Raw genomic sequence first — 21,950 nt, 5'->3', positions numbered from 1 at the left:
ATTTTAGCTTTCATAATGCGTCTAGTATCTAGTAAGTGCTGGAGGTTGTTTTAGTTCTTTGTACAACCACAGAGAGTAGGTTCATAGTGCCTACATTTAACAGTGATTCTAACTGGTGTGTGATTAGGCCAGCCCCCGCTTGAGGACTGATGTGTTTTTATGGCTGTTAGCCCGCCTGTATGGTGTACAGTATAGGACTTAGAATGGCTGGATATATAAACGCCTATTCCTACCTAGAGATTTCAGACTTGACAGGATGAAACTCTACAGAACAAGTAGAGTCAATTTGCACTTGAGTCAATAATGTTCTTAATGACTACACTTGATTGAATGCTAAAATGGGGCGGCTGTGGATCAGTGGTAGAGTGGGTCGTCCCTCAATCAGAAGGTCGGGGGTTCAATCCCCAGCTCCTATGGGTCAACATGTTGAAGTGTCCTTGGGCAAGACACTGAACCCCAACCTGCTCCTGAAGCAGTTTCAGTGTGTGAGTGAGTGTCAAAGAACAGTCTCCTCCGGCTTAGGTTCCTGCTGAATGAATGATGTGTGAATGGGTGAATGAGGATGTGATGGAAAAGAGCTTTGAGTAGTTGACATGACTAGAAAGGAGCTGTACAGGTACAAACCATTTACCATTTACTTCAGCTCAGCAGCAGATAAGCATACTGTCAGATCAGCTTTTGATTGTAGTGGAATTCACAATTTGTTGTGAAATGACAATCAGGTGAAAATGACTTTATTATATACATTTAAAAGTAATGGTGGTTATTGTTAGAGTAACACTCTGCCAACACTCATGTCTGATGTCTGTTACTGCCCTCGCTCAAGACCTCTGCTCCATTCTGTCTGCTGCTGAACATTGATGAAACAGGTACATCAGGGGTGTCAAACTCAATCAAAGAAAGGGCCAAAATTTAAAACACGGTCTAAGTGGCGGGCCAAACAGGCTCAACATTTAGTGAAGAGTCTAAAAGTGACTCTGTTATTATAGTATATAATATAATAATAATATATATAGATATTTTATCCAGAAATATGAATTTAAACAGCCAAACTTCAACAACTTTTCCTCAATAAAATAAATAGAATTTTAAATAATTTTTTTATTTTTTGTACTATCCTCATGTTTTGTCTCATAGTGTCGTCTTATATTTATATTCTTTAATTATGGCCACATCAGCTCCACAAACAAGACACACAGGTTTACCTCCGACAGACAAACAGGTAAAACTCCACCACCCACCTGCTTTGAAAGTCTCTGTTTTCAAAGTCCACTTTTCGTTTAGCCATTTATTTTTTTTTTGGGGGGGGGGGGTAGCTTAATGGCGCGTTTCCACTAGTACCTACTCCGAGTAGAGCTGAGTAGGTACTAGTGGAAACGCGCCATAAGTGTCGCTATAACAGCGCTGAGCGAGGCATTGATCCGCTGATCGGTGTGTCAATATACCTGCAGGAGGAGGGGCTGCTGCACGGATCCTGACTAGCGATTTATAGTATTAGAGGTGGGAGTGCTGTTTACCGACGGGCCATTCTTAATAGTCACATGAAATTGTATCGCGGGCCGGATGTGGCCCGCGGGCCTTGAGTTTGACTGATCTCTTGAGACGAGCACTTTATTGTTCCCAAAGAAGACATTTAGCTCCCAATCTAGCCTGACAAAAAAGCTTTCTTGATGAGAGTTGGAACGTGCTGAAAAAGATCCATGTTTCAGTAGGACCACCATTTTTATCAGGTTAACACAGCCCGCAATTGATATGGGGAGGGAAGCCCATTGAGATATGTCAAATGTACATTCATCTAGTTTTGGCAGAAGATTCTGAAGGAACAGATTTTTGAAAGAGTCAGTAATAAACACTCCCTAATATCTGGAACCCTCCGAGGCTGTCTTGATGGGAAAGGCACTTTTGGGGAGAGTTTTGCCAATTGATTTACAAAAAATAGTTCATGTCTTTGAAGATTTAGTATATAGCCAGATAATTGACTAGAATTATCCAGAATATTCAGTACTGTGGGCAGAGAAGAAAGAGGGTCATCTCCATAAAGACAAAGCTTGTGGGCAAGGCTGTACCGGACAGTACCTTCAATATGTGATGACTGTTGAAGCTGTTTTGATCAACTTTGATTAATTAGGCCTAAAGATAAATACATTTTGTATGATTAGTTACTGTCATTCAGTTAAAAGTCATTTTAGTTTCACAGTCTTGCATTTATTGTATTGTCCTCTTTATCTGTGGTGTAGGGTAATATGGGGACAGTGAGGGTAGGCCATTTTTCAATACCCCAGAAAATCTCCCTCTTTTTCACAGTTAATGTTGGCAGGTGTGGCTAGCAGGCTAACAGCTAACATTAGCCATGGAGGCTCATTGTCTCTTAAAGGGGAACTTTTCCAGCCAGACTTGTGTCATTATAACGTGGGAAATATATGGAAATGAACAATGTTTAACTTTCCACTCCTTCCATGTTGCCCTTTTATTTGGCAAAAGTCCGCCCCCCTACTTCCGCATTTTTTGCATCCTGCCTTAAGAGAATTAACAATTAATTAACAATGTTAGTATTTCAATGCTGTAATCTGATATTCGGGGCTACTTATATGAGCCAGAATACAGTGCGGAGCAATCACAGCACATGGAGCAGGGAGCGGCAACCACAGCAGTGCAATGCATTCTAGTTATTGTAGGTTTTCTACCCTTTGAGCAAAAGGGAATACCACAGCCCTTTTTTCTCTGTTTCGTTTTGCTCGGCGAAACACTAAATTCTAGAATATTTGCGCCTTTCTACTGTATAGACGGTCCAGTTTTATGAAAATACCACCTTTTTAGCAGTGAATTACTTTGTTAATGACTTTCCTGCAGACTGGTCGCTCAAGGGCATGTTGTTTAGTGAAGAAGAAACCCTTCACAGGCTCGGTTTCTTGGCTCTACATGTTTCTTTTCTACTTCTAATCTGTACCGTGTGTAAATAACCAAAAGCAAAATCAGCAAAAGAGCGTAAACGCTGGCAGCCATTCTCTTGCCTCAGCTCTGCATATGTCATAACCTCTTGAATAGCAAATTAACGTGAAGTCACATAGGGCAGAAAATCATTGCTGCGCTGATGTCAGAGGACATGCTCTGTAAAAGCTGTCAGATGCCTGCTCTGACATCACCAGCTGGGATCGAGACAGTGTAACAATGCATTTCTGCTATAGGTGACTTAGCGTTAATTTGCTCTTTAAATGCTAATGAGGGATAAGGGAATTAATTACCAGAGCCGCTCTCCACCAAGGGGAGTTGAGACTGTCTAGCTTCAAGTGCACCAACCCACCACTGCTCCCCCCAGATGATGTTTTCACCCTCCCCCTCCTCTACCCAACTCTGTTCATCCACATTCTACTCCCCTCTGGCAGCTGCTCACAGCCCATTGCACAACAGTAAATATGGAAAGAAAAGGAGAAGCTCTGCCGGTCAGGAGTTAGGTGTACACGTGTATGCTGACATGATGGAAATATGTGTGAACATACTTAGAGTGTGTGTGTGTGTGTGTGTGTGTGTGTGTGTGTGTGTGTGTGTGTGTGTGTGTGTGTGTGTGTGTGTGTGTGTGTGTGTGTGTGTGTGTGTGTGTGTGTGTGTGTGTGTGTGTGTGTGTGTGGGATATTGATTCAGTGAGACAGACAATTAAACCTCTATGTAACCATGCAACAGAGGATGGGGTCATCTTGTATTGGAAATGAGGCAGGAGAAATCCTCCCTGACACACAAATAAGCTTTTTACATGGTTCACTTCCACTCTTCCAGAGCTGAACGAGAACAGGAGGGTACAAGGGGTAACATGGTTTTGGTGTAAGAGGAAATCGAGCGCTTACATGGCTGCAAGACATTCATTTTTTGTCTCTCTGCCGCTTTGTGTTCTGGTCAGATGCAAAAAGCAAAGGAGTTGGCTGTTTTTAATGCATGGTCAGCACTTAGCTCCAGCGTGCACCACTGTGGATGTTTTATTTGAGCTAGAGGCGCCTCAGGAGCAGCATTTTATGTGTTTATTTATTCATCTAAACATGTGCTTTCTGAGCTAAAGGTATGTTGTATCATTAAAAGCTCATCATTATTTAAAGGATAACTGGTATTTTTAAACCTGGCCGTATTTTTATGTGTTGTGTGTTGAAAATGACTGGTAGGTACTAAAAGTTTAAGAACTAGGCCAGCAGATCACCCTCAGACAGCTGTGAACAGCCTACAGTGGCTGTAACGTAATCCTATCGGGCAACAGTGCCCATCAAAGTACATCAGCTAGTGCTTGTTTGTGATTATTATTTATCTGATAACATGATGGAAAGGGTCCCTATATAACTAACTAACTCACTAAAAGTAGAATTACTGTTTTGTCAGTGGAGGTGGCTTTGAAGACAGCGATGTAGCTGCTGTTTCTCATCAAACAAAAAGGATTTTACCTATCTTATCTATCTCTGTGACCTATACATTTTCTTAGTGGAGGGGATTTTATATCGGTGGCTGCCGGCTAAGGCGATCTATGGGACCAATTCTAAACATTTTTGTACCTACCAGTCATTCAAACCAAATATATGTTAAAATTGAGCTTAGTTTTAAAAATACCGAAGTTCTCCTTTAAGGAATATCAAGATATTTTACAATAGGATCTATACCAAAATGCATTTTCCAGCATTTCCACACCTTTATGATATCATAGTTTTCAGATAGTGGAAATGAGGTGTAAAGCTGTAAAGAGACATCAAACTGACGTGTCATTGTCAGAACTTTACATCAGAATCTTCCCACCTATTTATGAGCTGAAAAGTGTTGTCATTTGATCTTGCATATTCTAATTTGTTTCTGTGTATTTTCCAGCTGCTGCCCTGGTGGATCCTGCGTTACGTCAACCTGCACCAGCAAATCTTGGAGGCGTGTTCTCTGCAGCTCCTCAAGTTGGCCCACAGCAGCATGGACAAAGGTCTGATGGCACTGTGATGTGGACATAATGTAAAGTCTGTATGTGTGAATGGGTGCTCAGAGTGAAATCTGCATGATTTGGGGCATTGTACTTCAGACGCTGGCTATGTTGCCAGAGCCCACTGCTAATATACTCCTGCTGTCTCGGCGCCATTCACATTAATAAGGTGGCTGCATTTTTTCACACAGAGCTACAGTCGGCCTGAACAAAGCTTAAGATTTGTGGTGTGGTACAATAACTGTGCTTGAATAGAAAAGAATAATACGAGAATAACCTCATAAAGCAAAGTTAGATTCCTTGTTTGTTATAGGAACCCACCAGCAGGGCTGCCATTAGAGGACGTTTAAGATGTTGGTTTAATTGTTGTTTGTGCTTTTCTCTTTGGAATGTTGCTTGCTGGAGTTTATTGTTTGAAGGCAGAGGGTGTGTTCGTTGGAGTGCAGTCTCTAGTGTGATGGTTAACAGAGTGTGAAGGGTGAGCAGTATGTGCAGGCTGCAAAACAGCCCAATCCATATTCCAGAAGAGCAGTTGGCCACACAGTCACTTTACGAGTGATATGAGGAGAGAGGGGAGGGGAATGCTGTGGAAAGCATGCAGCATGCACGGCTTTGTTTGGGTGTGAGATGGTGCTCTGTACGGAAAGTGTTGCTGACTTAATTTCCCAAAAACTTTGATTCACTGGGTAGTCAGACCAACACTCACCAACTTAATGTGTCTTTATTTCAGCTGCCACATTGGTTAAATCCAATTACCCGGAGTGGGACAAACATGAATGCTTTTTGCATGTGTCTGAGTCTTGTTTGAAGGTTTTGAAAGGAACAGTTAGTCCACTGAAACTTGCCAAGCTTAGCTCAGCACTGAATGTTTGCTGGATCATTGTAGAAAAACACACCTTTAAATATCTCCAAAGAGAGTCAGATAGTATAAAGCTTCACATTGTAATTTACATATTTCTGGTTGCTAATTTTACAATGAAAGGAAAAGAGTGACATTTTTATCTCGTGTTGCCAAAAGCGACAGTCAGCACTGTCTGTCTGTAACTCTACAGACATACATTTCAAAAATGGTTCCCAACTATAACTTATGTTTGAGAAAAGCAAAAAAGACATTTTCTGAAATATTTTTCTGAAATCATTTTCTGAAATAGCTGGACAGAGTAGTTTTTAGTGAGCGTTACTCCAACAGGAGCAAAGGGCGCATTTGTTGGGGACTGTTATTCTGATGAGGTCTTGGCCCAAACTGTTTGTCAGGTCCGACAGGGCATTAACACATGGTATGGGTGATCCGATCACAAGTGAACCTCTGACCACATTCTTTTAGCAGTGTGTATGGGGATGTGTTCTGGGCCACACTGAAGGACCATCTACCCCACTGATGTTTTCTGTGTAAGCTGATATGAAGGCGAGTTGAAGTAGCTTATCGTCAGATGTTATAAAATGAATGGAGTGTCTATTTGCACCTGTCGGCCGCTATTCAGCTATTTTCACCTGGTCCGGTCAGGCAGTATAAAGAACGACAAACTCCCCAGATGGATGTGGTTGTGGTGGCAGGATTAGAATTACGCACCAAACTAATTAGTTAGTTTGGGTAAAAATAATAATTCAAATCTAAATATAAAGGGCAGGCTACATTTAACATAAAATACCTTTTGTATTTCCAACACACACCTACGCTCTGGCCATGCGTTTTCATGTCACTCCATGTTCCCAAACTCTATCCCATCAATATGTTCCTGTCCGTAGGTCACAACAAACAATAGGTGAATGTGTCAAATCTCCTCACAGCCCATCACAAAGTCACCTTAAAGTGGCTTTGCTCACTGAACTTGAATGAAGTTCTAACACAGTGACCTTGATTTCCTCACTGAAACCTGGCATAACCCCCTGGACTATTTCTCATTAAACCAGACCAACCCCACAGGAATAATAAAACTCATCCAGAGGGGCGGGTGGGTGGTGTTCCTGCCTTTTACAGGAAGGACACTAAACAAACATCATTTCTATTCCTGCCAATCACCCAAGACACATGTGAACGCCAGGTATGAACAGGGCCTACGGTTGAACACTGGTACATGTCAATGCCTGCTGCTTCAGGGCACATCCTAATGTCAACACGCTACAGTGCTCATGATGACAATACTAGCATGCTAATGGTAAGCAGGCATAATGCTCACCATGGTTACCATGTTCACCATCTTCAGTTAGGATGTTAACATGCTAACATTTATTAATAAACATTTGTACCAAATTTCATGGTAATCCTTCCAACAGTTGAGACATTTGAGACATTTCATTCTGGACCATGCCACTAGCTTGGCGAAAGGTTTTGCCCACTGCACACACAGGAATAAAGGAAGTCTCTCAATGACCAAAAAAGAGGTAAAATAATTAGAAAATCTGGCTTTCATTGTATTTTCTTTCCCTTCCACTGGGCAGCTCACACCACCACAAGAGTCATTTTGCTGCTGTGTAAAACGGCTGGTGCTAAAGGTGACACAGGTGCTTTGCATGTAAATGTCCCTCCCTGCCGTTGCTCGCTCTGGGCGCCATCAGGCTCGGTGTGGCTTCATTAATGATGAAAAGGAATGAGAGTGTATGATTTCTGATCATAAATAACACACCTCCTTTCTACCTCTCAGCTGAGGATAATCCCTTTGTCTCTGTGGCAGAGCCTTCATCGAGGCCAAATTAATTATCAGATCAGTTGTGAAGAAAGAGATGGAGCCACACAGCTCAGAGTGGCAATGAGAGCCCAAGATTTCCTCCTCCCTCACCATCACCTCCCTGCTTTGTTTGTCTTTTGATGTATCAGCCCAAGGGCTCAGTTCTTTTGGACTGTGAGGAGAGCAGCTGTACTCACAATCACATGGAGGAGAGAGAGCCTGGATGTCTGTCCATGTTATTAGTCCTAAATTTCAAACATCCCTTGTTGTCAGAAATCTAGTGCATGTTTACATTGTAAGGAACTTGGATTTCAGTTTTTCTGTACTGGATCGTAATGTAATATATGTAATGTAATGAATTATCATCTGTCTGTGAAGCATTTCATTCAACACTTGTAGGTTTTAAAAGTGCCATGCAGCTACAGCTATGCCTGAAGATAACTTCACGTTGTCCAGACAACTTTTGGATGAAGCAATTTAGGTGAAATGGTAGCAGGAAACTACAAAATGTATCTTCTACTACCTTTTTAAATTTGTAGCATTATTGATAAAGAACTGACTTCTTCGCCAAGGTAACAGCCTGTAATTAGATGGCTGCAACTATGTCTGCATTGAGACAGATACACTGTGCAGGTTTTCACCTGGCTCTGTATCAGAAGTGTTGCTTAGTGCCTGCAAATGAATTTACCAGCTTCACAGCTGTTGTTCAATCTAATATCAGACTTAGCAGAAAAATGATTACCTTTATTTCATTAAGTCATTCTGTTGAACAGTAGCCATCGGGCTGGCAAATGAGTGTGACTGTGAGCTCTCAGGCAGGCCAGGATTAAACATTGTTCTTTTGCATTTACTACCAACATTGAAATGATACAAAGTCAGTTGAAAGTTGGCAAAGTATGCCTTTAACTAAAAGGAAGAGTACGATTTAAGGCATCACTGTACCCTGTCAATACTGCTTGTTGAACAGTCTTGAATAGCATTGGCAACCCCCCACACCTTACTGACGTCAGATTGGAGGGGTCTGTATCTGACCATTTATGTTAGAGGGTAGTAAACAAGGGGCAGCATGGTGGTGCTGTGGTTAGCACTGTTGACTCACAGCAAGAAGGTCCCGGGTTCAAATCCTGGTTTGAACCCGGGGTCTCTGTGTGGAGTTTGCATGTTCTCCCCATGCTAGCGTGGGTTCTCTCCGGGCACTCCGGCTTCCTCCCGGTAGGTTAGGTTAATTGGTAACTCGAAAATTGCCCGTAGGTGTGAGTGTGAGAGTGAGTGGTTGTCTGTCTGTCTGTATGTGGCCCTGCGATTGGCTGCCGACCAGTTCAGGGTGTACCCCGCCTCTTGCCCGAAGTCAGCTGGGATAGGCTCCAGCTCCCCCCGCGACCCTGACCGATAAGCGGTATAGAAAATGGATGGATAGATGGTAATAAACAATCTATGTCTTATTATACAGGTTTCCCATAACCAGACACTGTACTGTCTTACCAACAGAGAAAGAACTATAACGGCATTTAAACGTAATGTAAAAGGAGGTAAAGAAACAAAAAAGTAAATGAAAAAGGATGTCTAAACCTATAAACTGGTGTATCTGGAGAGGTCCTATTTGCATTCCCTTTTTCTAGTCAGTTGTGACTAAAGAATAAGTGGGGAAACCAGTAGTGAAGATGGCGGTAGTCATATTTGTTAATATTTCAGTTTCTGGTTTGGTTGAAGCAATTTATAAAAGGCGACCATGTTTTGTAGGATGTACCCTCCTGTCTTTTTAATGAGAACTTTATTTCTCTAAATCTAAATGCGGCATCACTTCTCTCATCCAGTTTTCATTGAGCAGGGCTGCTGAATGCTTCCAGTTAAATAGTACTAAGAGGGATCACAAGCTTGTTGACCATTGGATTGTGGGTAGTGATGAACCAAGTCCTTCTTTGCTCCACAGTGCTGAAATGCCAGTCCCTGTTGTCGGAGCACAGAAACCTTGCTATTCAGTTCCACCTGGAATGTGTCTACACTAGTCTGACCTACTATGAGTACCAGCCAGCCAAAGGACACATCCAGAAGGCCCAGGAGCTGTCGGGGCTGAACATCAACATGACTGGTAGGTAGAATACATGAACATGCAGACAAGTATAACATGGTCATGATCCTCAAGCTTTAGTCATACCTGGATTAAATGTAACAACTGATTGTAACTGGTCAATCAAGGTGCTCTTGGCAAACGGACCCATTTCCAGCAAAAGTACCTGGCTCAGCTTATCCTTGAGGTCAAGAGGAAGCAGGACCAGCCCGGCCGCATGGGTGATGAGGCCAGTCCTACCCCTACACCTCTGGCCAGCCTGCCCAAGGTATGAGCTTCTGCTATCTTCCTTCCAGCTTTTTAATGCCTTATCAAAATCTACCTCCACTCACATATACCACAGATTTCCCTAAGCAGGTACATACCTGGTACATTTTCCCCACAAAATTCTACACACAATACCCCATAATGACAAAGTGAAAAATGTTTTTTTTAGAAAATTTTGCAAATGTATTAAAAATAAAACACTAAAATATCACATGTACATAAATATTCACACCCTTTACTCAATACTTTGTTGAAGCACCTTTGACAGCGATTACAGCCTCCAGTCTTCCTGGGCATGATGCTACAAGCTTGGCACACCTGGATTTGGGGAGTTTCTCCCATTCTTCTTTGCACACCCTCTCGAGCTCAATGAGGTTGGATGGGGAGCATTGGTGCACAACTATTTTCAGGTCTTTCCAGAGATGTTCAATCGGGTTCAAGTCCGGGCTCTGGCTGGGCCACTCAAGGACATTCAGAGACTTGTCCTGAAGCCACTCCTTTGTCATCTTGGCTGTGTGCTTCGGGTCGTTGTCCTGGTGGAAGGTGAACCGTAGCCCCAGTCTGAGGTCCAGAGCGCTCTGGAGCAGGTTTTCGTCAAGGATCTCTCTGTACTTTTCTGCATTCATCTTTCCCTTGATCCTGACTAGTCTCCCAGTTCCTGCCGCTGAAAAACATCCCCACAGCATGATGCTGCCACCACCATGCTTCATTGTAGGGACGGTGTTGGCCAGGTGATGAGCGGTGCCTGGTTTCCTCCAAACATGATGCTTGGCATTCAGGCCAAATAGTTCTATCTTGGTTTCATCAGACCAGAGAATTTTGTTTCTCATGGTCTGAGAGTCCTTTGCCTATTGGCAAACTCCAAGCGGGCTGTCATGTGCTCTGTACTGAGGAGTGGCTTCTGTCTGGCCACTCTACCATAAATGCCTGATAGGTGGAAGGTTCTCCCATCTCCACAGACGAACGTTGGAGCTCTGTCAGAGTGACCATCAGGTTCTTGGTCACCTCCCTGACCAAGGCCTTCTCCTCCGATTGCTCATTTTGGCTGGGCGGCCAGCTCTAGGAGGAGTCCTGGTGGTTCCAAACTTCTTTAATTTACGAATGATGAAGACCACTGTGCTCTTTGGGACCTTCAATGCTGCAGACATTTTTCTGTACCCTTCCCCAGATCTGTGCCTCGATACAATCCTGTCTCGGAGGTCTACAGACAGTTCCTTTGACTTCATGGCTTGATTTGTGCTCTGACATGTACTGTCAACTGTGGGATCTTATAGACAGGTGGGTGCCTTTCCAAATCATGTCCGATCAATTGAATTTACTACAGGTGGACTCCACTCAAGTTGTAGAAACATCTCAAGGATGATCAGTGGAAACAGGATGCTCAATTTGAGTTTCATAGCAAAGGGTGTGAATATTTCTGTACATGCGATATTTGAGTGTTTTATTTTAATAAATTTGAAAAATATTCTAAAATTTTTCACTTTGTCATTATGGGGTATTGTGTGTAGAATTTTGAGAAAAAAAGAATCTAATCCATTTTGGAAATGTGGAAAAAGTAAAGCGGTATGAATACTTTCCGGATGCACTGTATGTGCCTCATCTCCATCATGTGTGGATGCCACAACGTTAGCTGGTGAACAGCAGCCACTGTAGCTCAAGTGGCGAGGAGGTACCTCAAAGAGGTAATGATAAATGCTAAAATAAACATTTTCAAAAATAGAGAAGGTATTGGTCATGAATTTAACTTTTCTTTTGTTTGAGGAAGAATATCATGTCTTCTCTCAAAAGTTACTTTAAAAGTCACAGGTTTCACCATAAGCTCTGACTTCATGAACCCTTTCCCTGTTTACGTCTGGTCCCTGTCCACCATTTGACAGCCCTCTGCTGCCAAGGACAGACAGCTGGGGCAAATAATTTGTAATACCCAGCATCATCAGCAGGGGGAGATGTCCACCTCTGGACCCTTTATACCACCTGAAGCCTGTTAGTACTGTTAAGCCAATGAAAGCCCCGTGCACTACACTCTGTCACTACCTTCTTTCCTCCTCTTGTTTTACAACCACAGACAGGATATCACTGTGGATTCATGGTCAGTGGTTTGGTGATGGGTTAAACCTGTTGTCCTTTAGGTTCACCAACCTATTTAAGTTTGATTAAAGAAAGTAAAGAGAGTCTTGATTTTAAAACACACTCTTAAACAGCACACATACAGACTAAGCTGTCACAGTGGTAAGCCTGAAATTGGCAAACACTTGTAATGTATTAACTATCCTTGGATCTATTCTTTAGCTTTAGCTAAGACAAATGAACATCCAAGCAGAGTGTGACATTCTGACTTGGAGCTCATTAGAACTCCAACACATGAGCCTATTAAAACAAACAAAAAGTCAAAAGAAAAAGTAGTTTCTGTTAAACTTCTTTGTTGCTATGGAAATGTACCTATGGAAATGTATTTGTTCTAATGGGGGAAAATGCTGTCACTCATGCTTGAATACATTTTGATATTATCAATCTTAATGTCCGTTCTTAAGTGAATGTAAATAAGAATAAAAACTGAAGACAGAAATGTGCTCACACAGCCCCAAAATAATCTGTGACAAAATGGCATTATAGCAGTGAAGGCCCAATCCAAATGTACTTTTACAGTGGTGTGAAAAAGTATTTGCCCCCTTACAGATTTATTCTGTTTTTGCTTTTTTGTCACACTTACATGTTTCAGATCATCAAACCAATTTTAATATCAGACAAAGATAACCTGAGTAAACACAAAAAGCAGTTTTTAAATGATGATTTCATTTATTAAGGGACAAAAGCTATCCAAACCAACCTGGCCCTATGTGAAAAAGTAATTGCCCCCTAAACCTAATAACTGATTGTGCCACCCTTGGCGGCAACAACTGCAATCAAGCGTTTGCAGTAACTGGCGATGAGTCTTTCACATCGCTGTGGGGGAATTTTGGCCCACTCTTCTTTGCAGAATTGTCTTAATTCAGCCACATTGGAGGGTTTTCGAGCATGAATGGCCTGTTTAAGGTTATGCCACAGCATCTTAAGTCCGGACTTTGACTAGGTCACGCCAAAACCCTCATTTTGTTTTTTTTGAGCTATTCGGAGGTGGACTTGCTGTTGTGCTTCGGATCATTGTCCTGCTGCATAACCCAAGTGCACTTGTGCTTAAGGTCACGAACTGATGGCCGGACATTCTCCTTCAGGATTTTCTGGTAGAGAGCAGAATTCATGGTTCCATCAATTACGGCAAGTTGTCCAGGTCCTGAAGCAGCAAAGCAGCTCCAGACCATCACACTACCACCATCATGTTTGACTGTCGGTATGATGTTCTTTATCTGAAATGCTGTTAGTTTTACGCCAGATGTAACGGGACGCACACCTTCCAAAAAGTTCCACTTTTGTCTCGTCAGTCCACAGAATATTTTCCCAAAAGTGTGGGGGATCATCAAGATGTTTTTTAGCAAGTGTGAGATGTGCCTCTGTGTTCTTTTTGGTCAGCAGTGGTTTTCTCCTTGGAACTCTCCCATGGAGGCCATTTTTGCCCAGTCTCTTTCTTATTGTTGAATCATGGACACTGACCTTAACTGAGGCAAGTGAGGCCTGCAGTGCTTTAGATGTTGTTTGGGGCTCTTTTGTGACCTCCTGCATGAGATGTTGATGCACTCTTGGAGTCATTTTGGTAGGCCGGTAGTCCTGGGAAGGTTCACCACTGCTCCATGTTTTCTCCATTCGGGGATAATGGCTCTCGCTGTTGTTCACTGGAGTCCTTAGAAATGGCCTTAGAAATGGCTTTGTAACCCTTTCCAGACTGATAGATGTCAATGACTTTGTTTCTTGTCTGTTCTTGAATTGCTTTAGATCGGGGCATGATGTGTTGCATTTTGAGATTTTTCAGCCTACTTCATGTTGTCTATTTAAGTGATTTCTTGATTGTACAGCTCTGGCAGTAATCAGGCCTGGGTGTGGCAAGTGAAATTGAACTCAGCTTTCAAAAATATGGCTAATTAAGTTAATTCATGATTTAACAAGGAGGGGGCAATTACTTTTTCACATAGGGCCAGGTTGGTTTGGATAGCTTTTTTCCCTTAATAAATGAAATCATCATGTAAAAACTTCTTTTTGTGTTTACTCAGGTCATCTATGTCTGATATTAAAATTAGTTTGATGATCTGAAACATATAAGTGTGACAAAAAAGCAAAAACAGAATAAATCTGTAAGGGGGCAAATACTTTTTCACACCACTGTATGAACAAAACAATACAGTAAAACTTAAGTATACAGCCATATGTATATGTTCATACATGTACATACTGATATGTGCATGTGCATCATTAAGTGCTTATAATCACGGATACATCCCTGCACATATACAGTATTTAGGCACATTGATACACACATAGTCTATCAGTACACTATATCAGCAGAATAACAAGCTAAAACACACCTTTTTAAATGGCTGCCTTGATATTCATAAATGCAAATTTCCAGGCAAAATGTTAGATCCTTGGAGAGGAAGTTAAGGAATACATAGATGAGTTCAGTTAAATATCCCTTCTAGTTGGGTGTGTGTGCACTGTGCCCCCCTTGGTGTGTGTCATGTGACTGTGACAACCCATTTGTCACACGTGTCTGTGGAAAAGAAAAAAAATCATCTTGTTGCTCTAATTACTCCCTGTTGGTGTTTCGCACAGCGCCATGGTTACAGCCTCAGTACCCAGAATGTGTCAGCCACTTCATGATGAAGTGCTGGTCAAACACCCACCACAGTGTGCTGACACACACTCTCACACCAAAACAGCAGCCAGCAGAACAGAGAAGGATGGCCACTGTCTGAATGTTTCTTTTGAGAGGTCTTTAAAGCACACACACCTTCAAACAATTACACAATCACATAAGTCTCCCATGCATCCTTTCTGTGCATGTCTTTGCTTTACACAGGCTCTATTTTGGGCGCCTACACATTAAGTCACTCTCCTGCTGACTGCTTTTGTCATTCTAGCTCACGTCGTGTGCTTTCATTCAACAGGTTCATTTACTGTCACCTGCTGGGTGCTGCTATCTAGTTTGGCACTAAGCCACACATGTCAGAGGAGCGGGGTTTTGGTCTGAGAGAAAGAGATTCAAGGCCCTTTTATTCCTCATGACTTCTTTATACCTTTCATACTTCAGCCAGTATGGCTGTACAGCCAGAATTAAAGTTAAACACACATTAACTTGCGTTCTGTGTGGTAATTAAAGGTTTTAAAATATCTGAACTGTAACCTGCAGGACTCTTGTTAACACGTCACCATAGCCAACAAAGAGGGACATCCTAAGCGAAATTGTCAGTGTACAGTAAGGTATTAAATACAAAACACAATAGGAAAACAGTTCAAAAAAATAGAACGGATCCAATAAAACGGCAAATAAAAGTAATAAAAATGATAGTAGGCAGATAAAACCATACAACATTAACTGAATACCTGTCTCAATAAGTAGGTCTTCACTTGTTTTTATTTTTTAGATGTCAGCACAGCTTGCATATTTCATGTAACTTGGCAAGGTGTTCCACAGTCTTGGAGTGTGGTAGCTGTATTATTTAGGTCTACTTAAACCTTAACCATAACTTTGACACATCAGAATACTACCTCATGAATCTTCAATGTTACAGTAATGTTGTTCCACCATTTAGGGCGTCGGATCAGAAAACACTGTTGATTTTAAGGGCAGTCACAACATACTTTGTCATTTAGTTTGGAATTGTCAAACAGTTTTTATATTGTGTTATCGCTGATATTATGTAACGCACATAAAAATCATTCTCAGTGGGCGGAAAATAACCTTCTCAGTACCAGTAGAAGAACTCAAGCCACACAGCTTCTAATATACTGATGGATTAGTGATGAAAGAACTCAGAAAGGATACATTGGTTCCCTATTCCCTATTTTCTGAAATCTTTGCTGAAGTGTCTCCATGGAACCCTCAGTCTGCAGGCTGTGGCCCCACTCCAGTCCCTTGTGCTGTGCTCAGACCACTAACGCTCTCATTATTGGAAGAGGGGGAGTAAATCGGTTCAATCAAAGCTGTCATTAACCAGAACTGACTGACTTCCTATCTTGAAAAGATAGAAGCAAAGCAGAGATGGAGGAAGAACTCTTCATCACTGGCCAATCAAAACCATTGCCAGCAAGGAAATTGGGCCATCTCTGTTGCTGTGGGTCTGACTGGACTTGGCACTCTTTCTTTTCTAATGAAAACAAGTCTGATCCAGAGTTTTCGTTGCTGGTGCCAAACCACATTGTCATGAACGGGTTTGCTCTTTTTGCATCAACTTTTTTGCATTAACCCTCATGCATATTTCAGTCCTAAAGTTCTGAAAGCCTCACATCTGATTTAGCAGTTTGATCCTCCTGTCCACACGGCACCGTACCCCTAACTGCTATTGACGAGTGTGTGGGTACAGGGGTTAATGTGAGACATTGCAAAACGCTTGGCACTACTCACAGGTCAAAGGTGGTGCAGTTTACAATGATTTAACTGATCGCCCAGTGCCTTATAACCATCAGCCTGTTGTTGTGTATAAGGTGGTCTGTCTTCATGAACCAGTTAGTGAGACCTGAGCCTAGAACAGCAAACAGTGCTTTGGAGGTGAACATATCTGTAGGAGCAAACAGATTCACACACAGAAAGTTGCGCTGTGCCTTTCATTCTGTTTCCTCACAATGTTTATTTAGCGGTGATTTGGCATCACCTCTCCTATTGGAGAGATATCGGAGGAACGCAATTTCCATGGTTGTGTACGGACCTCTGTTTTGGAGTGTTTTTGGAACAGCTAGAAAAAAAGTGTACCATTTTTGTTCCTGTAAAAATGACCCTGTCCATTGGAATATGTCCAACAAAGAAAATATACAATCAACATTTCAGTAATGCTCCATTGTTACTAGAAGACTCTAATCTGCATATTGTCAAGCCCTGTAATTGATACACTCAGGTGATACCGTTGCTTATTATTTAGCATGTTTTATAGTGTTTGTTTCCAAAGAAATACCAACTTTTGTCTGTTCCACTAATCTCTGTTGCTGCAACTCAGTGGGAACTGAAAACATCAGAGGCCCTGCCAGCTTTGGAAGCTGCTTTGCATAAGGGGCTTGAATGAGCTATACAGCGCTAACCCCACTAGCATGGTTTAGCAGAGAAGAATAATATACTGAAACCACACTGAAATGAATATCCTGCACCAAACGTTATACCTCTAGTGATCAGTAACCAGCACGGCCTTTTCCATGCATTTTACCGGTTGAAAGTGAGCATAAGAAGAATTCATTGGTGAGATTGGTCCAAGATCAGAAAGCTCAGAAAAATTATTAAAAGAAAACAAACAACAAGATTCCTTAAAGGCACAATCGAGAAAAATGACTACTGGTCCAGATGTGGCTAATGGAGGTTACAGATGCCAATGATGGGGCTGATCACTGCTTAGACTCCCAAAGTGACTGTCATCACCACAGTATAGTAGCATCAGTGCACTTCAACTTAAAGACTTAGTTTGGATGTTCTGAAGAGGGGTTGTATGAAGTTCTTATTCAGAGTTGATTATTTACAGTAGATTGAGGACTGCACAACCCCAGTTTGGAGAAGCAGGAGGACCTGCCTGGATGCTGAACAATGTACTGCTGAGGGTGGGGGCAGCAGCTGAGGGTGGGGGCAGCAGAAGAACGTAGGATCATATTTTGGCTCAACCATGGATATTGTGTTCCCTGATACCTAACTTCAAATCAGCCCCACTTCAAATCATTGGAACTATCCCTCTAAGGTTCCATGTGGTCATAAGTCTATAATCTCTCTGAAATGACATGTCAGTGTAACTGTGTGCACTGGATGTTTTTTCTCTCAAACTGAGTCAGTGCATCACTCCCTGGGGATCAGGACATAGACAGTAGTGACTTGGACATGTATCCTCAGATGTGAGTCACCTGCATATTTGTGACTGTGAATTCTGACCACAGTTACAGCTTTGTTACTTGATATCTGGTGTGTAGTGATTCTTTGTAAAGGTAAAGGCCTTGGCTACAATTTTAAACATTGTCCAGCTTATTGGTAAAAGTTAAATAAAATATGAGCCACCCATTAATTATGATTATATTTCAAGGTATTACCCACCAAGCAGTGAGGGAAAGTTGTAGGTCTCACAGCTGCGATTTTTCCCTTTTAAGTTGTGGCTGCAAGAAATTTGTCAAATATGTGATGCTCTGTCCAAAAAGTCACACTGGCTCACTTAGCTCCTCTTAGTTGCTTACATGTTCCATGATTTATGGCTTCAGCACGTGTACACGTCTGATCCCAAGTGTGTTTCCGTGCTTACAGGACCTTAGCCTGGGCGATGACACTGTGCTGGATCAAATCAGTTTAGCGGAGCCAGATCAGTATGAGCTGCCGGACCTCAGCGCCGAGGAGCAAGCTGTCATCCTGGGCATCTGGTAAGTCCTCTACCTCAGAGCTCAAGTCAAAAATATTTTGTTTGTGTAGCACAAAGGGTTTTACAGGCTGTACAGCTCACAACACTCTCTATCTTTAGCCCCTAGTCAGATAAGGATTTATCAGTTGATCCAAGCTGTGTTCAAGCACAATTCTGTTAAAAACGGAGAGCATCCTGTTAATCTACCAGCTGTGCATCTTGAACTGAAGGAAAGACTTTGGATGGTCTTACAAAAACTTCAGGGTTATACGTTTATCTGTCACCACAGGAAAAATTGCCTCCAAAGCCTGAAGACTTTAATCATTTCAACCTGCACATCAATTTAGAGCTAATGAACCACCCAGTCCAATCTGCCTAAGTGTAAATATGTGCCATATTCATAAGTCATTTCACTTAATGTGTCACTCTGACTTTGCTTACGCCTTGGAAAAGAAGTTTACCCTTTTTACACGGGCATATCACATGTGCCCCTAATGGATGATTATTCAGACAACCTGATTAACCTTGTCTCACACTTGGTCAGATTTTGTTTCCTCTCTGTTTTTTTTTTCTGTTTTTTTAAATTAGAACTTGTTGGAACAGAGAGCCTGCTGTCTGGTAGCCCCACCTGTTGACAAAAGTATTGTAAAACCTGTGCAGCACCAGGGGCAGAGGTTCAGTTTCATCTGCTGCCGCTATAGGAAGTCCTTCTGGGTGAAGACAGAAAATAGTAGGCTGTCCAATGGCCTTAATATAATCAGTTTGTGTGGTATAAAGGTGTTAATATGCTATGAAAGGACTATGAAGCAGAACGTGTAGTCTGACCCTGTTTATACCTGTTTTCTTTGTCTTTATTGTGTTTCATTGTCTTGTCTTCATGAGTTGTCCACAGCGTTTCACTTAGTTATAGATGGAAGCTGTTGGAAAATTTAAACCTTGCCTACTTTCATAACTCCACCCAGGTTGCCAATCACCGCCTAAAGTGGGCAACCCCTCTGCTCATTGCAATCCCCACTCTTTATCACAGTTTAAAGGGATAGTTTCAAGTGTGGCTGCATGAGGTCCTTCTCCAGTCAGTGTATTACCTACAGTGGATGGAGGTCAGTAGCCCTCAGTTTGGAGGAGCAGGCATGAGTCCCAGCACAGATGCTAAGTAATGTACTGCTGTGGACAGTGGCAGCAGGGAAACAGATTTTAGCTATTGTATGTTATACATAAACTATGGATAAGTACCTCATACAACCCCACTGTGAAAAATCAGAACTATCCCTTTAATGAAACAACATGCATACAGCAACAGCATGGAAATAGTGTCTTATTCAGTAAAAAAAACAAGGCAGACCTTAATGTCACTAAGTAACTAAACCACTGTAAACACACTTACTGTGGGAATATCATTAAAGCGTGTTCTTGTTCTTGAGAAATCGGCCCTCACACTTTCCCAACTAGCACTTAGTTTTTTAATTCTTAAGTTTTAAATACATCTGTCCGTGGTGCACAGAAGTGTGTGCTGTCTGCTTCTTGATATGTTGCAGAGTCAGTGAGACTTTTTTTTTAAAAGTTTTTAATTTTTTTGGCCTTTATTGGACAGAGAGTCCGTGAAGGGGCAGACAGGAAATGGGGAGACAGAGTATGACTCCCACCAAAGGTCACCAGCTTGAATCGAACCAGTGACATTGCTGTAATGGGGCTTGTGCTGTAACTATTAGGCTACCAAGGTGCTCAGGTCAGTGAGGGCACAATCCCACTGGATGTTTGTAGGGTGTCTGTGGGTGAGCAGGGTATAGGATTGGCAGCAGTGAGAAGTATAGAATTGTGCATATTCAGCAATGCTGTGCACAAAGGTTATTTCTGAGTCACAACTTGTACCTTAAGAAAGTATCAGTAAATAAAGTCTGGGAGCAGGTGTCAGCACTTATTTTCCTCCTCCTGTTGTTTTTCACAGACCTCATTTCTCATTTTGTGACCTGTGGTTTCTCTCTGGATTTATGGCTCACCTACAATAAATTGTAAACTTATTTGTAGTGGGGGTTTCATCCAGAGAAAGGGTGAATATAAGACATTCAACGAAATATAGAACCATTTAACTTCAGAGCATGTCGATGATTAATTCCCATGGTGCTGCAGGGAATGGAAGGGTCAAGTGAAGGTCAGTGGAGCAGTCAGTGAGATTGCTAGGAGATGATTGATGAGCAGCAGATCTATCTAAATTAATGGTAGAGCTGCACACCTGCACGCTGCTCTGAGACATTGTCAGAAATGACTACCTTGTACCTCCGAGGTCTCCTAGAGAGCGAACAAACCAGATTTATCCAACATTGTCCATTCCTTCATCCACAAAAAATCTATGTAGTGTATACAAAGTTGATTCATAATGTAGGCCAGGTTGGAACTGTGGGATAAATTGGAGACACATGCTCATATACTGCCAGCTATACAGTGATTATAGTTGGAGCTAAAACCTCTGAACACATTACAACTTAGATCTGTAGATCCTTAGATCTCTGGACTGGCTCCCCATTAAAAGTAGAATCAATTGTGCTGCTTGTCTACAAAGCTCTAAATGCCCTTGCAAACAACAAACAAGCCAGAACTGTCAGGTCCACAGGCAGTGGCCTTTTAACTATTCCTCGTACTAACTCTGAAGCAGAGGGGCTGCTGTCTGTATGTATGTCCCAAGTAGATTGGATGCCCTGCCTGAAGATCTGAGATAGACCACTACACCGAACACTTTTAAAAACCTTACTTTTCACTAAAGTCAGTGTGTAAGCTCTTTAGTGTGTGTGTGTTTAATTGCAAAAACTGTTGTTTGGCATGTTTATATTCTTCACTTAGGTGTAAGCTTGGAGGGGATCATGGGTTTGGTCAAGTCCGTCCGTCTATCTACAGCTAATCTTGAATACTACTGGACCAATCAGCACATTGATGCCTATATGCTGAGCAAGTTTGACATCATAGAGCAAAAAGGCATTATGAGAGGCTAAAAACAAGCATTATCACAGACCTTCTGGCCGTTTTGTGGCTCAAAAACAAACATCCATAAAACAGTTTGATCTCCTTTTGAACTGGTGCATCTGCAGGTAAATTTCATACCCAATATGCTATGACCCACTAAAGTTTCACATGATCTCATCTTCACACGTTTTTTTTATTTTCAACAACTTTATTGAAACAGTTTAACAACAAGACATCTTGTGTATCCAGCTTGAGTTTGCAATTGCAGACACGACAGGGGCACCAAGGGTTGTAATAAAAAAAAAAAAAGATTTAAAAAAAAACAACAGCCTAATAAGTTGAATAATGTTAATACAGTCACATCTAAATTATTCAACCCCCACTGCAAATTAGGTGTATTGCCAAAATTTACAAACTTTTAGTTCATCATCACAGCAAAAGGGTGCTCTGCTAAGTCCTAAAGATGCTTGTCAAGAAGGGGTTGAATCATTTTGAGACTGCAGTAGTCATTAAAATTCAATTCAATTTATTTGTATAGCCCAATATCACAACAGAGTGTCTCATAGTGCTTTACAAAGCAAGTTTAAAAGTGGCACATTGTGTTGAATTTGGAG

The 21,950-nt window shown here is 41.8% G+C and overlaps 1 protein-coding gene across 1 annotated transcript in view; it reads left to right on the top strand.

The window, feature by feature from the left end:
- The window catches only part of ttc27 (tetratricopeptide repeat domain 27), a 78,737-nt gene that overhangs the window by 13,168 nt on the left and 43,619 nt on the right, over positions 1–21,950 (top strand). Inside the window, exons 5-8 of the mRNA XM_070840552.1 lie at positions 4,837–4,939; positions 9,533–9,691; positions 9,799–9,938; positions 18,291–18,403. Coding sequence (XP_070696653.1) covers positions 4,837–4,939; positions 9,533–9,691; positions 9,799–9,938; positions 18,291–18,403 — 515 coding nt within the window. The remainder of the gene's footprint in view (positions 1–4,836; positions 4,940–9,532; positions 9,692–9,798; positions 9,939–18,290; positions 18,404–21,950) is intronic.

This window comes from Pempheris klunzingeri, chromosome 12 (genome assembly GCF_042242105.1).
Source record: "Pempheris klunzingeri isolate RE-2024b chromosome 12, fPemKlu1.hap1, whole genome shotgun sequence".
NCBI lineage: Eukaryota > Metazoa > Chordata > Actinopteri > Acropomatiformes > Pempheridae > Pempheris > Pempheris klunzingeri.
This window is presented reverse-complemented; position numbering and strand designations above follow the sequence as displayed.